Genomic DNA, 15680 nt, shown 5'->3' with positions numbered 1-15680 from the left:
TAGTCATGTAGTATCCTCTTTATTTTAACTTATGTTAACCTGCCTTCACAAATGACCATTGAGCTTTTTTTCAAAGGAGATTTTATGTTTATGTGTTTCACTTGGCATGGTCACCAGTTTAGTCTTCCATGCGGAAAATAGTTTGGGGTTGTTAATAACGTACTTCATAAATCCTTATGTTTTAATGGTAGAGTTATTGGTTCTTTTCAAGGTTTTTCTTGGCTGGAAGGACTACTATTTCAGCTTGCTTTGCTTCATTGCCATCTACTATTGTCTGTTGTTTGATCACTGTATTGGATTTTCCCTTTACATTCCTGATGAGCAATACCTAATGATGGAGGCTGGTAATGATCAGGGCAACCTGGACACCAACGCAAATGTATGCCAGAAATAAAGAAAACAGCAGTTGCTGCATTCCTAAAGTATGCTCTGTGCTGCAGCCTTTTCAGGCTTAAGTGCTAGTGATTGGGACCATTTATTGTCATTTATGTAAATAAGGTAATGAATCATCAAATATGCAAAGTAGGATATTAAGTCATCTGCGTAAGATCTCCAGATTTCAGAACATTCAGTCTGCACAAGTATGGGTAGATTGAAACCAAGACGTGTCTTTCCAGATGGCTTGAGCATGTGAGGATGCACTGCCTGGGCTTTTTAGGGGAGTAGTGGTAAACTCAGATTACTTGATCTATCCTGTGGAGCTATATAAACACAAATAAATGGAGTTGCAGATTTCTTTACTGTTCTTTTAACAAACATGTTCATCTCTCCAGAGTTGCTCAGACAGCAAGGGATTGAGCAGCTGACTGTTCGTAGACAATTTACTCAAACCCCTGAAATCAGCATCATGGGGCACTTCTTACAGTGCTGTAAGGACAGTAAGTGACAGAAGGGATTGAATTCAACACCAGTCACTTGCAATTTTGACACAGAAGAGAACTTTGTGCATCATATATATTGTATTAAGTAACACTGTGTAAAAAGTAAAGCTTGCTGTAGTGTGATGATACACATCTTAAAGTGAACTTACAGGAAAGACACTTTTAAAAAATTTTCTGTGGTGGTCAAAACCACACATGCAAAATACAACTCCTACCTTTTCTTCCTCTGTCTCTTCACAAACATTAAAAAAATCACAAAAATCACAGAAAACTGATCAAATTAGTTCATTGAAATATTAATTAATGGGTCTCTAAAAAAAATTGCATTTCACAAATAGACAAATATATTTTTGTTCTGTTGGATGCTCGTGAGAAAAGGGCACTGGATTGGTTTAACACTCTCTGTGCCGGTTTGCATTTTAGATAGTGACTCCAGCTACTTACTTTTGCTTAAATTTAAAAAAAAAAAAAAAAGGTCCTAAAAATGAATTCTGGTCTGAGTTGTTACTGTACCTGATTTATAAGAAGTTCTGTATCTGCTTATTCGCCATCCCATTTCCACAGACTTTTTGAGATTTTTCTTTACATCCAAGGTCTGTGGTGGAAAAAGACTGTGATAGTCCAGCCAAGAGTGCCAGAGCTATGGCTCCTCCAGACAGCTATTCCTTCTCACCACCATCCTCAGAGGACAGCCATCGTTTTCCCATTGTTCTGTTTTCTTTGTAGTTTGGCTCCTCCTTACAAGAGCATCCACTGCAGCTCCAGCTCAGGGGTGTTATCGGTGAGACTTGGCTGGATGAGGAATAGTTAAAATTCTTCATGTAGGATAGGAGTGGATTACCTGCACAACTGAAGTTTGTCTTCTGTTCAGTCACTTCTTTTACTTGCTTTTCCTATTTTGTTTGCCCATGTGAACAATGTAGGATAAAAGAGGAATATTGAATATTGAAACTATGAGAATGGTTTATCTGTGTGTTGCCCATATGTGCAGGATTCTGTCAGTCAAGGATTGCATTTGTCTCCTGGCATACCCAGTCTGTTCCTGCTTCCTACCTGCTTCCTCTTCTCTTGATTCCAAGATTTTATTCAGACCATCATGTGGACTGATTTTCTGTAAGGCATATTTTGTCTTCTGTAAAACTTCAAGCTTTCCATGTTGAATTGTTGGTGTGTTAGTGCTCTTTATAAGGATCTTCTTTAATTAAGTGGTGGTCATTTGAAAATGATGATGCAAAAGGCTAGAGAGGGCTGCATCTATGCTAAAACAAATTAGCAATTAACATTAGAAACAAACATTTTCTCCAAAGTAAAATGTCAGTGTAGTGTTTTGTGTTGTTCCTCTCCTTCCCCTTTTTATAGTGGCATTAAAGACTAAGGCAGCCATAGTTTCACTTACATAATTTCAGAAGAGATTTTGAAGCTTGGGCACTTTCCTCTTTTATTAAAAAAATACCAACACTGTAAATTTGACAAACGATATTTTTGTGCACATCTTTAAAATGCTTTAAGAATCTGATGTGAAATAATTGTAGATGTGGAAGACATTATTCATATGATATTAAACAATGAACTAATAATGGTAATGATCCACTGTGATTTATAGTTAAGAGGTGTTCTTTTAAGAATGTATTGAGCCTAAGTTCTTATTTCATTTGACTAAAACACCAGAACAAGGAAAATAATTTTGAACCAATTTGTATAAATTTTAGCTTTTTGTGTCATTACAGCCAACCAGTGTATGACCAAGAAGAGCCAAATCACAGAACACTGTTTGATAAAGTTTAGCAATAATTTACATATGGAATAAACATTTGAATTTTGTATTCTTCTGTGAGTGGTTGATGTATAGAAAAAGGTGACATTCTGCAAGACAAATATTTGTTATGGAGTTGCATGGGCTTCTGCTTGCAGCTTATTGCTCCTTCTGGAATTGCTTAGTGATTAACATCATCTCATTGGCATAATGTACCCAAGCCTGCCACCACAGTTGGCACCAAGTGGAAATCAGTGCAACTGTCTTGGCAAATAGTTCAAATGTTACTGGCTGTGCTTGCATGCAAATGTCCCACTGCTTTGTTCTTCTCCACCATCCACCCACGGGTGGATGCAGTTACCTGTGTGCACATGTGCTTAGGCTTGTACAACCCTTTGGGGGGGAAAGGAAACCAAGTGTGGTCCTCAAAAGGCACCCTGAGGACAGACAACAACAGGTGAGAGCTAGCAGTGATGTAACTATTCTGGTTTAGAAAAACTATAACCATGATATAGTTCAATATGTGTAAACACTTTATTAGCAGGCCACAGACCTGTGTACAAAGTCTTCTATTTGCCTGAGAGGTCTTGAACCAAAGCCAAATACAAGATGCAGAAGTGATAGAATAATAAAGAAAATACATTCAGTCCTTACTGATGGTATTTCTGGTTTTGGAACAGAATGGGGTGTTCGCATTCTACAGCTGTAAAGATTTCTTTCCTTAAGAAAGCTTTTGCTATGGCTTAATTTCCTAAAACTTGAAGAAAAAGAATTGAACTGGGCCTGAAGTTTTGTGGGTATTGGTGTATGGGGTTTTTTTTTTTTTTTTGAGTCTTGGGGCTGAGGTTAAATTTTTATGGCTGAGTAGTAAATCTCTGGAACAGGGTTTCCTGATAGAAATGACAACTCTGCTTTAATTATAGCATCTTCTAGGCAGCTATTATATTACAGCAGGACCCTTAACAGACTTTTCTTTTTAAGACCATATTAAAGAGTAGCTTGCCATAATTACAGCTTGCTTTCTGCTGGGGGGTTCACCTGTCACTGAATGACTGACTAGGTTCCTTTTGCATGGTTTGTTTTTGCAGGAAGAATGTTCTTACATTTGTGTGAAATGTTTTTAAATGGGTCTCAATATATTGAATGTGAAACACCTTCTGTATTATGCAACTATTTCAGAAATCATATATGGAAAAATAAAGCACTAGCGCAGAGTTTTAGGAAAGCTTTAACATCTGCAAAATTAGCTTGTCACTAATTTTGCATGCTTCAGTTACTAGAAAATGTACCTCTATGAAACACTGAACTTTTTTATATCGTATTACATACCTATCTGTGACTTGCATCTAAAATTTTTTTCATCACTGATCTTGTTCTTTTGCTGCCTATACATTTATTTCTCATTTCACGCTGAAAATGTTATGCCATCTGGTTACTTGCTCAATTTTGTAAAGAGAAGACTTCATTAATTTATGGTTTAAACTTCTGCACCTGCAGCTTCCATTTACTCGTGTAGCAGTTGTTGCCTCTCAGTAGTTTAGAAACAGTCTGCTGAATTTGAAATATTTGGGTATGCATTCCTTCTTTCCTGCGACTGTCTCTTCTTTAGATAGTTGCAGGCCAAAATATGGCAGAGGATCTGGTGAGGCTGAGAAAACACTGCATCCTGAACTCCATGGCACCAGCTAACAAGGAACGCGTTCCTTGTTCCCATGCAAGGGATCCTCTCCCTTCCCCAGCTCTTCATGTGCGAATGTAAACTAGAACTTCATGTGTTCCCAAAAAAGGAAATTTCAAGCTTTGCAAGTGCTTTGTTTGGATTTATAACATCTCTAGTCGTGTTTCTTTTATCCCAGGGGGCACAACCGTTACTTAAGTTAATAGGAGTATAATAACCTATTTAATATGCTATGGTAAAAATGCTGTCTGTTAGTGAACTCTTAACAAATTCTTGTTGTCATATTTCAGCAGTTATTTATTTTTCTATGCAGGAACGAGGAGACCTGTATTTTGAAACTAATAGGACATTGTTTTAAAGAGTGTATGGATGGTGTATGGTTACAAATATGTGATTATTCAAAAGCATAGACTGCACTGTTGGTCCCTTACTATCAGTTTCTGCTGTGTGAGGCAGTGACAGAGTCTATTCACTCCCTCAAAGCACTAGAAAACTTCACACACTACTTCACAAAAACCTGACAAACAGCACTACTTTTTCATTAATGCTATGTTACATCAATATGATGTCTCTACCTAGCTGAAGTTGGCTGGCTGAAATCTAAGGGAAAAGGGGTTGAGTTTGGTTTTTTTTTTTTTTTTTTTTTTTGGTTTGGTTTGGTTTTTTTTGGTTGGTTGTTATTTGGTTTGGTTTTGTGTTGTTTTGTTTTTTTAAGTAGTTCAAAGGAGTACCTCCAGCTTCAGAAAGCCTAAGACCTGATGAAAGACTTGCTGCCTGGGGAGCTTCATTAGGAACCTGTGGTGGAGGGTGTGGCGTGGCAGGGAGGGACATGCCCTGCAGCCGGAGAGAGCCCAGGGCTTCAGAGGAGCTGGGGTGGGCAAAGGACCTCTGCCGTTGGGATGCAGGTGGTGGGGAGCTGGCAGCAAACCTGGGCTGCATGCTTTTGTGCTGTTTCATCCCATGAGTTAAGCGATTTACAGTGTCTAAATCCAGCCCAAAACACAGTAAGCAACCTGGGCTTATGTTTTGGTGTGGTTGTGGGTTGTTTTTTTGTTTGTTTGGTTGGTTGGTTTTTTGTGGGTTTGGTTTTGTTTGTTTTTGAGAGAGGCTTGATGCTCATGTCTGGAATCACCAGCTTCACATCTCAGAGCCTTTAAGAGAAACAAACAGTTAAGACCTTTTTGAGAACATCGTGCCACAGATAGCAGGAGGCTAAAAGGGAGTAATGACAGAGGGAGTAATCACAGAATCACAGAATGTTAGGGATTGGAAGGGACCTCAAAAGATCATCTAGACCAATGCCCCTGCCAGAGCAGGAACACTTAGATGAGGCTACACAGGAATGTGTCCAGGCAGGTCTTGAATGTCTCCAGAGTAGGAGACTCCACAACCCGTCCTGGGCAGCCTGTTCCAGTGCTCTGTCACCCTCTCTGAGAAGTTTCTTCTCAAATTTAAGTGGAACCTCTTGTGTTCCAGTTTGAGCCCATAGCCCCTTGTCCTACCATTGGTTGTCACCAAGAAGAGCCTGGCTTCATCCTTGTGACACTCACCCTTTATATATTTGTAAATATTAATAAGGTCACCCTTCAGTCTCCTCCAAACTAAAGAGACCTAGCTCCCTCAGCCTTTCCTCATAAGGGAGATGCTCCACTCCCTTAATCATCTTTGTTGCCCATCCTCCAAGAAGTGGCACTTGGGCATGGGGTTGTTTAATTTCTAGGACGTTGAAGAAAGAAGGTTGGGCATCTACTGTTGGACAGATTTAAAGATGTTGAAGCATCCAGATTATAAATAGGCTTTTAATATATTTTGACAATACAGAATCACAGAATGGTTGAGATGGGAAGGCACCTCTGGAGATCCCCTAGTCCAACCCCTAGCTCAGGCAGGCTCAGCTACAGTGGGTTGCTCAGGGCTGTGCCCAGTCGTGTGTTGATTATCTCCAAGGATGGAGGTTTCGTGACCTCTCTGGTCAGCCAGTGCCAGTGTATGACCACCCTGGCTGAAAAACAAACAATAACAACAGCAACAAAAAACACAAACCAAAACAAAACCAACCAAACCAAAAAACAACAACAAAACCCCACACCACCACCAAAAAAAGCTTTTTTTTTTTTTATATTTAAATGAAATTTGTTGTATTTCAGTCTGTTCCCATTGCCTCTTGTCCTGTCTGTGGGCACAACTGAGAAGAGCCTGGCTCCATCTCCTTTACTCCCCCATCAGATGTTTGTACACACATAAGAATCATAGGATCATAGAACGTCCTGAGTTGGAAGGGACCCACAAGGATCATCAAGTCCAACTCCTGTCCCTGCGTATGAGAACCCCAAAGTAGACACCATGTCTAAGGGTGTTGTCCAGTCACTTCTTGAACACTGTCAGGCTTGGGGCCATGACATCTCCTTGGGGAACCTGTTCCGGTGCTCCACCACCCTCTGGGTGAAGAACCTTTTCCTAATGTCCAACCTAAACCTCCCCTGGCACATCTTCCTGCCATTCCCTTGGGTCCTATCGTTGGTCATCAGAGAGAAGAATTCAGCACCTGCCTCTCTTTCTCCCCTTGTGAGGAAGCTGTAGACCTCAATGAGGTCTCCTTTCAGTCTCCTCCTGGCTGAACAAACCAAGTGACATAAGGCCGCCCCTGACCTTTCTGTCCTGCAGGCTCAACAGTCCCATCTCTCTCAGCCTCTCCTCACATTACATAATAACATTAGGCTCCTGATTGCTCTTGGGGCACCAAGATATTACTGAAACTGGTTGTCTGTGACTGACTAGAGTATTCTGGGCATTTCACGTGTTTGAGGAACATGTTTGATTCACCCCATTTCTGCGTGGCTTTGTCTCTGCCGTGAGACAGAGAGCTTCTTCCTTGCCAGAAATGAATGTCGATCAAGACGTTGCTGCTGTCTCAATGCAGAAGTGTCACCTTGATATCTGAATGAACAAGACTGGACAAGGGCCCATGCTTTTCCCATCAGAAGCAGATGTACAACATCTCCGTTTTCCCATCTTTTGTTGATATGTTACTATAGAGAGAGCCTTAGGAAAAACTTGAATTCATTATGTCCTTGCTTTGCTTAGAAATGAAATTATTTTAAGTTTGTTGGTAACATGACCATCTGGTTAGACTCCTGCTTCACAGATGAGGCTACTCTTTCCAAGAGGACCCTGTGCTAAGTCTGCTCAGTTTGGGTAAATGTGCAATGTGCAGTAATGTCAGTAGAATTTTGCCTAAGCAGTATTGATTTGAAAACCGAAACACCATAGTTTATGTTGCCAGAGCTGGATTGTGTATCACAATTGTCCTGTGTTTGGGAGAATTAAAATATGTCCATGAAGTATCAGAGGAATTATTATCACTGCTTAAAAACTCTTCTTAAGCACGGAGTATTTGCATTTGGTAAAGAAATCATAGTGGAAGTTCTTCAAAATAACTGTTTGCAAGAGTCCAGGACCTTTAGAGGAAATGACAGTACAACTGAGCTCTCAGATATTTGTCTTTCACTTCTTCACCTCCTTCTTCACTCGTTGCTCACTCCAGTTATGTGATTAACTCTCTCTGTTCCTGTTTCACTCCTGCTTCTGTTCTCCATATTCTTCTGCATGACCTGCTGTGCCTGAGCGCTGCTAATCAGGACAGAGTTACTCTCCTGTCTGTCAAGTCCCTTGTTGAGAGTTGAAGTCCTCCCACTCACTTAGAGCTCCTACTATGTTGATAAAATAATATGCAGAATATTATCAATATCATGGCAAGGTTTGCTGTATTGCGCTTAATCTGTCCCATTCTTGGTGTGGCAATAGACAATATGCTTTATAGATGAAGCATAAACAATTACCTCTTTAATGTGACATTCTTTAAAAAATATGGAAATAGCATGCAAAAGTATTTTACTGCATTGCACAATTGCCATCTCAGAAAATGAAGAATGTCTGTAATAATTTACTTATGTTTTCCCGTTGTTTTGCTTGTTAAGCGTTTATCCTAAGTAACTATTAGTTCTTTAGCTCTGGTAGTATTGATTTGCTTATGTTCTAACTTTGCTTGTTCTAACTTTGAAATAAAATGGCCCCTCGTACATATTGATACTCACTGGTACAACATACTGGTTGCATGGGATATTGAGGAATACCTTTTAAAATTCAGTGTGAAGCTATTACTGTAACTGTAGCTGTGATGTTTTCTCTGGTTTACATGGTGGGTTTTTTTTTTTTTTTATAAGTTGTTTGCAAAATTATGGTGAATGGCATTTTCTTTTCATGTGACCAAGTACTCTGAGTCTTGGCAGTGCTCACAACCACAGGGCTGGCAGAAAAAGGTAGACTTTGCCTAGGCAGTTTCAAAGAAAAGCACCCAGGAACTGAGGTTTAAAATAGCATAGCCTGAGGTCAGGAATTTTTTCTTTGGAGAGTCAGTAAAGAACACAGTTATCTGTAGTGTATAAGAATCCAGGGGATTTTTATGTGTATATGTACCAGTTAAAGAAGAAAGTATAATGGGCAATAGTTTGTGCATTGTTGTTTCTTACGTAATGCCAGTTCATAATAAGAGATTTGGGCCATTTTTCAAAAAGAGGTGCTATTCACTGTCAATCCTTCATTTATTTTGGTGAGTTAGAAAATATAGTGGTAGGAGAATATGCATCATTCCAATTTAAACTCGCACCATGCTTAACTCAAAGACAAACGGATTCTTGATGTTAGGCGTTTACCATATAGTGCTGAAGTGGTGTGGTTTTGGCACACGATGAAAAATCTGCTTAAAGAAGAAAGCAATTATTTTAGAGAGGGGGTTGGGAGAGGAATGCAAGAAGGTCCTGTGCAGAGGTAACCCCGCACCTGGGTGGTTTTTCACCTTGTACCTCATAGGTGGGACATTCCCCTTTGGCTCCGGCGCTGCCCTGCGCCCCTTCGGTGCATGCTGGGGGCTTGATACCATCCCTAGAAGAGCATCTGCTCCCCACGGTACAGTGGGGACACAGCTCTGCAGCAGAATCATCTGTTCTACCCCAGCACACATTTACATTCCACAGGTCTGGGAAACTGTCTGCGTGACCACCCAACGCCTGGTGTTTAAAACTGATGGGACTGGCAGCACAGCACTTCCCATCCAGCTGCGCTGCACACGCCGGCTCCCCAGCCTCTGTGCTGGAAAGTGAGCTGGGAAGGATTTTTTTAGAAATTGCTTTTGAAGCAGGTACATTCCTGCACAGGCACAATGTCCAAACCCTCTCGCTTGGCTCGACCTTTGTCAGCTAATACGGCTCCTAAATCGTCTTTATCTAGGAAAGAAGATTTTAACAGCCGATCACGAAAAATTAGGCTCAGTGAAAAGATTTTGAGAGCTGGCAGTGAAGGAAACCTGGTTAAACAGCATCAGCAAGAGCAGGTGGAAATCACAGAAGTGTTTGTGCCACGGAGGGCTCCTTTCCTGAAAGGTAACCGGTTATTTCATGCTGCAAAGAAATAACAAATGCATTTGCAAATGCTGCCTTTTTAATAAACCCCAGACTTCAATTATTGTAGAATAGGGGGTGTGTATGCATGTGTGTGTGTCTGTGTATTGTTTCTAAATGGCAGATTCTGGTACATAAAGCATTTATTTTGAAAATAAAAGGACTCAAAACATTTTTGTTGTTAATTTGTGGCTGGGTGCTGTATACAAGCTAAAAACGTTGGTCTGTCAAAGTGATAAATCACAATCTAAATGTGACCATGTATTGTGAAGCTTTATCTGAAATGATAGTTTAAAATTATTAGCAAGCATGAGAAAGATTAAATAATGTGACATAATAGACATCAGTGCAGGCACAGAATCTAATTCAACCTTGCAAGTGAAACTCCTGTTGGTGGATCCTGAGAGAGCTGTGAGTTGATTTCTTGTATAAAAACTAAACAGATCAAGTGTATTTGGAAAAGCTTATATGCTTTCAGCATGCAAACAAATGTGGAGGATAATATAAGATTACAATCTGCTTTCACTGATCTGTTAAGCAATGGGCTGCAGCAACATTACCATTGTCTCTTTTTAACTTAGTTTTTGCGACAGTGCTCCTTAGAACTACATTTAAAAGTAGCCATTTAGTCTAGTAAAAAATGAGGGCAAGTTACCATACTATTAGGAAATAAAAGTAGTAGTTTTCTAATTTGACTTTTAATAGGTTTTATATTTAAACATGAATGAGATGCAGAATCTTTTCTATCCAGAATAGAAATTGCTGCCCACCCCCCCCCCCACCCCCGCCCCGCTAAATCCATAGGGAAAAAAAATGTGAATCATAGATCTTTGTAACTTGAAACTCCGTATTTTCATTTCACATACATCCAAGGTAACAGCTTTTATTCCTGGCTAAATAAGTTTTAAAAGAATTTTTTTTTTTAAATGCAGTATGACTTTTATTATTTCGCAAAGAAGGGAGAGGTGGTGACACCTAATCTTACTCAGGGAGATGGATGATCTGTTTGTTTCTACAAAGGAAACTGGATCTGAAGCACTTTATCAAAGGCAGAAGAGAGCAAACAGAAAAACTGGAGGTGGGAGGGCTTAGACTTCTGGTCTCTCTCACAGACCTTCTGGCTTATTTAGCGATGTAATGTGGAAACTAATTTTTGATCTTGTGATGTATGCAATAAATTAAAACCTTTATTCCAAAAAAAGCAGATGTATGAGTTTTTCCGGCCTGGTAAACAAATATTTATTGATGCTCTAGTAAATGATACTTCCCCATCAGGTTTTATAAACTTTGAAAGCTTCCATAGAAAACTCTGTAACAGTAGGGTTTTCACCAAGTTAAATGTTTTTTAACAGTAGTTTGTCCCATTTTTGTTCTCTTATTTATTTGGTGCCTTGAGAAAAGGAAATTATGTGGGATTTACAGAATAGCAAGTGTGCCCTTTTAAGGGATGTGATTTTTATGGAGCTCTTGGGGCCTGCTTTTACTGGTTTATTTAAATGTTTTGGGGCTATATAATGCTTTGCAACTAAAAGCAAGGGTTGCACTCACTGCTTAGTGTTTTAGGTGAGATTTCTCTAAAAGAAAAACCTAGTGGCTATCAGTAGTGCTGCAGCCTAGCATGCACTTCTAGTATTTATAGCATTACGCTTACTGTTTTCTGGAGCATGAATTCATCCCTGTTATGTACTGGCTGTCTGCATTGGGATGATTTGTGTACATTGGACAATATATTACTGCAAGAGATGATGAAGAACAAATATTGATACTTCTGAAGTGAGAGTATTATAAGGGTGAAGGAAATGCGGAATATGTGGCTTTCCTCTGAAAATGGGACTGGCTGGGTAGCCCCCAGTGGACACTAAGCTTTGGCCAAAAGCGGTTTGGAAGATGTTTGTGAGAAGCGGGTGTAGACCTGGATGCTCAAGGGGCAGCAGCTATGGCAGACGCCAAAAGAAAGAGTGAAGGTACAGAAGCCACGGGGCAGTGCCCTGGGGATGTACAGCAAGAGAGCGCAAGCAGCAGCCAGAGGGTGTTCGAGTGCTCATGAAGAGGAAAAAAGAGAAAGTAAGAGAGGTGCCAGAGGGCTGGTATGGGCTGGATGTGATGCCTGAAATAGTGGTGAGAGGAGACTGAGGGCTCCCATAGGAAGAGGACTGGGGTTTGGAGACGAAAAAATGGCAAAGGAGGATTCGATTTTGTGAACGGGTGGGTTGGAAGGGCTGGGATGGGGAAATAAGAACAAGATCTTCTGTCAGGTGTGGAGCAGGGTCCTGAACAACCTGATGTGGAAGGTGAGGTCTATTTGACCCACCTTAATCTGTTGTCATGTGATACCCATGAAAACCTGTGGCCAAGTGTGTGCATTACCCCTTCAAACCCCCCTCTATCCACAAGAGAACAACCTGCAACCAAATGACTTATTCCTGCCGGTGAGCTTTGCATGTCATCGTGAGCAACACAATGGCATTCTGGTTTCTCTGAAGTTCTTTCATATTAAAACCAAAGAGATAACATGACTGAATGGAGTCGACAGACAGCAATCCAGCAAACTCAGTGCTTCACAGATAGGAAATACAAAATTGCAGTTACACTTTTAATGGGATTATAAAGCATGATGATTCATTTTAATTATGATTGTATGTTGGGGTTTTTTAATACAGGAACCTTGCCTTGCCTTGTGCATGTGATGGATTTTGCTTAACCAATAAGTTGGATTGTGTGGGCAGCTTGTGGCAGAGAGAGATGAAGGCCTTATAGGTAAAGCCATTAAAGGTAGGAGTGGCTGTCTCTGCCTCTGCCACAGAGCTGTGTGTGGTATCAGCCCTACTGCCTCAGCCTTCACAGGGGAATGCTGGTTGTGTGGATTTCTTCTTGTTTTAGTTTTTGGATGTGCGAGTCTGAGCCCATGGGTCTGATTTTGCAGTCCTGAATACACACAGCAGAAACTGAAGTCAGTGTCAGCTGTGATTTTATTACATGAAGTGCTGTCTAATACGAAGGACTAAAAAGGTCATCTTGTACTTAAATGTTGCTCCTCACCTGAATTTAATGAACATCTTTGACCATAATTGCTCTGGATACCAGCTTCTCATCTCACTAAAAAAGGGAGGAAGTGGTAGAATAAGGTCCTTGTTTTACAGGGACTGTTGTGAGAATGGCATTTCACAAGTATTTACCTACTTGAATGCAGTAATGAGGAATACTGAGGTCCAGGCTACAAAATGTGTTGCTTGGCCTTCAGACCAAGGTCTGACAAGCATGTGGTATGTTAACCCAAAATCCCCATCCAGGATAGTTAAGACAAAGCGTTTGGTACTCTGAGTGTGAAATTAGTCCTGTTAATTTTGTGCAGAGGAGATGGCAGCCTATGTGCACGTGGGGTGGGAAACAGGGTGGCCGAAACAGTCTTGAGTTTTGGTATTTCCCACCTGGCAGGTGACTATCTTTGCAAACTCAACATCATTTTAGGATTTGCTGGTTTGAAATAAAAATGGTTTTTCATTCTCTCTTTCAAGACTGAATCAATTAAAATATGATTTTTTCACCTCTGGGATATGCTACTGATAGGAGAGCTTTATGAATTTCTGCCATCCATACTTTCCTCCAAGAAAAGCAGAGAATATACTAATGACTGGCTTTTCAATTTCATTTCTCTGTCCTATTTTATTGAGTTTTGATATTTGCTTTATTATTTGGCTTCACATCGTTCTACTTTGCTTTATTTTTCACTCTGTTTTTTCCATTAGATTTTCCTCCCCAGTTTCTCCTCTGCACTTTACTTTGCAGATCGTGGTAATTGGAATGCAAGGCCGATACTTTTAGACTAAAACTCTTGGTATCTCATATTCGATTGGATCCAAAACTAGACCAAACCAGTTTGCCCCATCCCTAGTTATTAGAAAGGGGCCAAAGGACTTCAGGGGTATAGATGAATTATTATCTATGGGCTCTTTATGAAAAATGAGCAATAACAGCACAAAAAAAAAAATGAATTCTGTTTTCCACATTTCATTTTTATGACAAACTTGAGCATAACAATGACTATATAATCCATGTTTGTATTACTAATTATCTCCAAGCTTGTTGCAGCTTTTAAATAAAGAGATCATGGGCAAAGTTTGGAAATTATTCTTTCTGACATTCAAGTAATACCTATGGTATTTTTAAGGCCAATGAGTGTATCTGTCAGGAACTTCCATTTCACAGCATTTCCTGACAGAGATGTACCTACAAATACAGAACACATGTGAGATTAAGGGTTACCCTTCCAAGGAAGCTCATTATTAAAAGAATAGCAAAGCAAAGAATGGTTGTATTTAGCCTAAAGTAGTTTTGTTTCCTCTGCAACTGTTTAATATTTATCAAGACAGAGAACAGAGATCTTATAAGTACTCGTATATACAAGTGTTCATTGTCTCACAGATATAATGCTAGCCATCTTTTTTACAGCCAATACCAATTTTTTTGCTTTTAAAATGCAGAGTTTTTACTACAATCTTAAATTAAAAAAACTGAAATTTTACTGTCTTTTACAGTAGTCTGAAAAACTGTAATGAAGCTACGGTTGGTATCAGATATGTGCATCCTAATACTATTAATTGTTCACAATTTCGAGCTTGAGACACATAGATTTGCAAGTTGATAAGGAATGTATTATTTATTTTTAGTATATTAATACTAGGAACAAATATCATGGACCATTAGATATCAAATTACAAAAGAAATCTAGATAAAAACTTTTCAAGCTGGAAAAGAACATTATTAAAATAACTCTTGGCATTTACAATTGCATTGTGGAAACAGGGATCAGGTATGCAACAACAGTGATTCTCTCATTGCCTGTGTACATTTATTTCTATAGCTGTTGATGTATGACTTTACCTGGAGGATGAATAGGGCAACTGAACATGCTTCCTTCCAATTAAGATTATGCAGTATATAAACTGGAGTTACGGTGATTGAAAACTGAGTGTCCAGACATTTGTGTAGGTAACGAATGATACAACAGTCTCTTATTTGCTGTGAGATCATGACTCAGACCCAAGCATAAAGTGTACTTTAGCTTTTTTTAAGCATGATTTCCCACAAAAATTGGGCATGTCGAAACACCCTGACAGGCTTTCCTTCATTGGTAACCTTTTTACCCATTATCCGAATTTGTGCAATTATGATGGAGAAGTAACTGTCTCAAAAATACTGCATTTCTGTGATATACTGTACGCACTGTGTGCTGTGTAGGGTACTATGTTCTGTACCTGTCAAATACTATATGTCTATCTCTTTCTATAATTTTGTGGAAAATTGCTGGCTAGGTGGAAAAGGAAGACCTGATTAATATGATGTTCAGAGAAGACCTGCAGTGCATGCTCAACTCTTCTTACACATCAGAGAGTTCATGTGTGGGTGAGACCCCATGCACACCACACAGAGACAAGCTCAGGTTGTAGCTCACAGCTCAGACAATTCACCAGAGAGGCAAATTCAGACTGTGGAGGAGACTGCTTGAATTCTGATGGAAACTTTTTGGAGCTGAATGCGTGCTGAAACCTAAGCATAATTCAGTTTATGAAGTCAATAGTCAATCACAGAGAAAAAACAAAAGGTGCGTTGGAAACCAGGTTGCAGTAGTCGCACTGCCTACAGAACTATTTTTCAATTGGAAAAGCACATCCACTTTGAAATCTCTCTGTTTAGGACCTGGAAGAATTGGAAGGAGAGCACTAGACATCCTCTTGGGAAGCTCAAAATATTCTGTTTCTTATACTATAAGGGCTAATAAAATGGGATGGGAAAAAATTCCACTAGTTTCCCTCACAACTCAAGAAAAGATTAAACCATCTAGATGAGGGAATTATGGAGAGGCTACAATTTTGGGAAAAATTAGGTATAATTTGCTTGAAGATTTATTTTTC

General features: G+C 39.7%; 1 protein-coding gene across 18 annotated transcripts in view; it reads left to right on the top strand.

Annotated features, from left to right (window-relative positions):
* Window positions 1-15680, top strand: part of KIAA1217 (KIAA1217 ortholog) — a 361882-nt gene that overhangs the window by 114711 nt on the left and 231491 nt on the right. For 2 of the 18 annotated variants that reach the window (XM_065050755.1, XM_065050720.1), the window contains exon 1: window positions 9488-9750. The exons of 6 other annotated variants lie outside the window; for them this stretch is intronic. In XM_065050755.1, coding sequence (XP_064906827.1) covers window positions 9531-9750 — 220 coding nt within the window. In that variant the 5' untranslated portion in view covers window positions 9488-9530. Of the gene's footprint in view, window positions 1-9479; window positions 9751-15680 lie in introns of those variants that run through there. 10 more of the 18 variants (XM_065050721.1, XM_065050723.1, XM_065050722.1 and 7 more) reach the window with 10 other exon arrangements.

Source organism: Columba livia, chromosome 2, assembly GCF_036013475.1.
Source record: "Columba livia isolate bColLiv1 breed racing homer chromosome 2, bColLiv1.pat.W.v2, whole genome shotgun sequence".
NCBI lineage: Eukaryota > Metazoa > Chordata > Aves > Columbiformes > Columbidae > Columba > Columba livia.
This window is presented reverse-complemented; position numbering and strand designations above follow the sequence as displayed.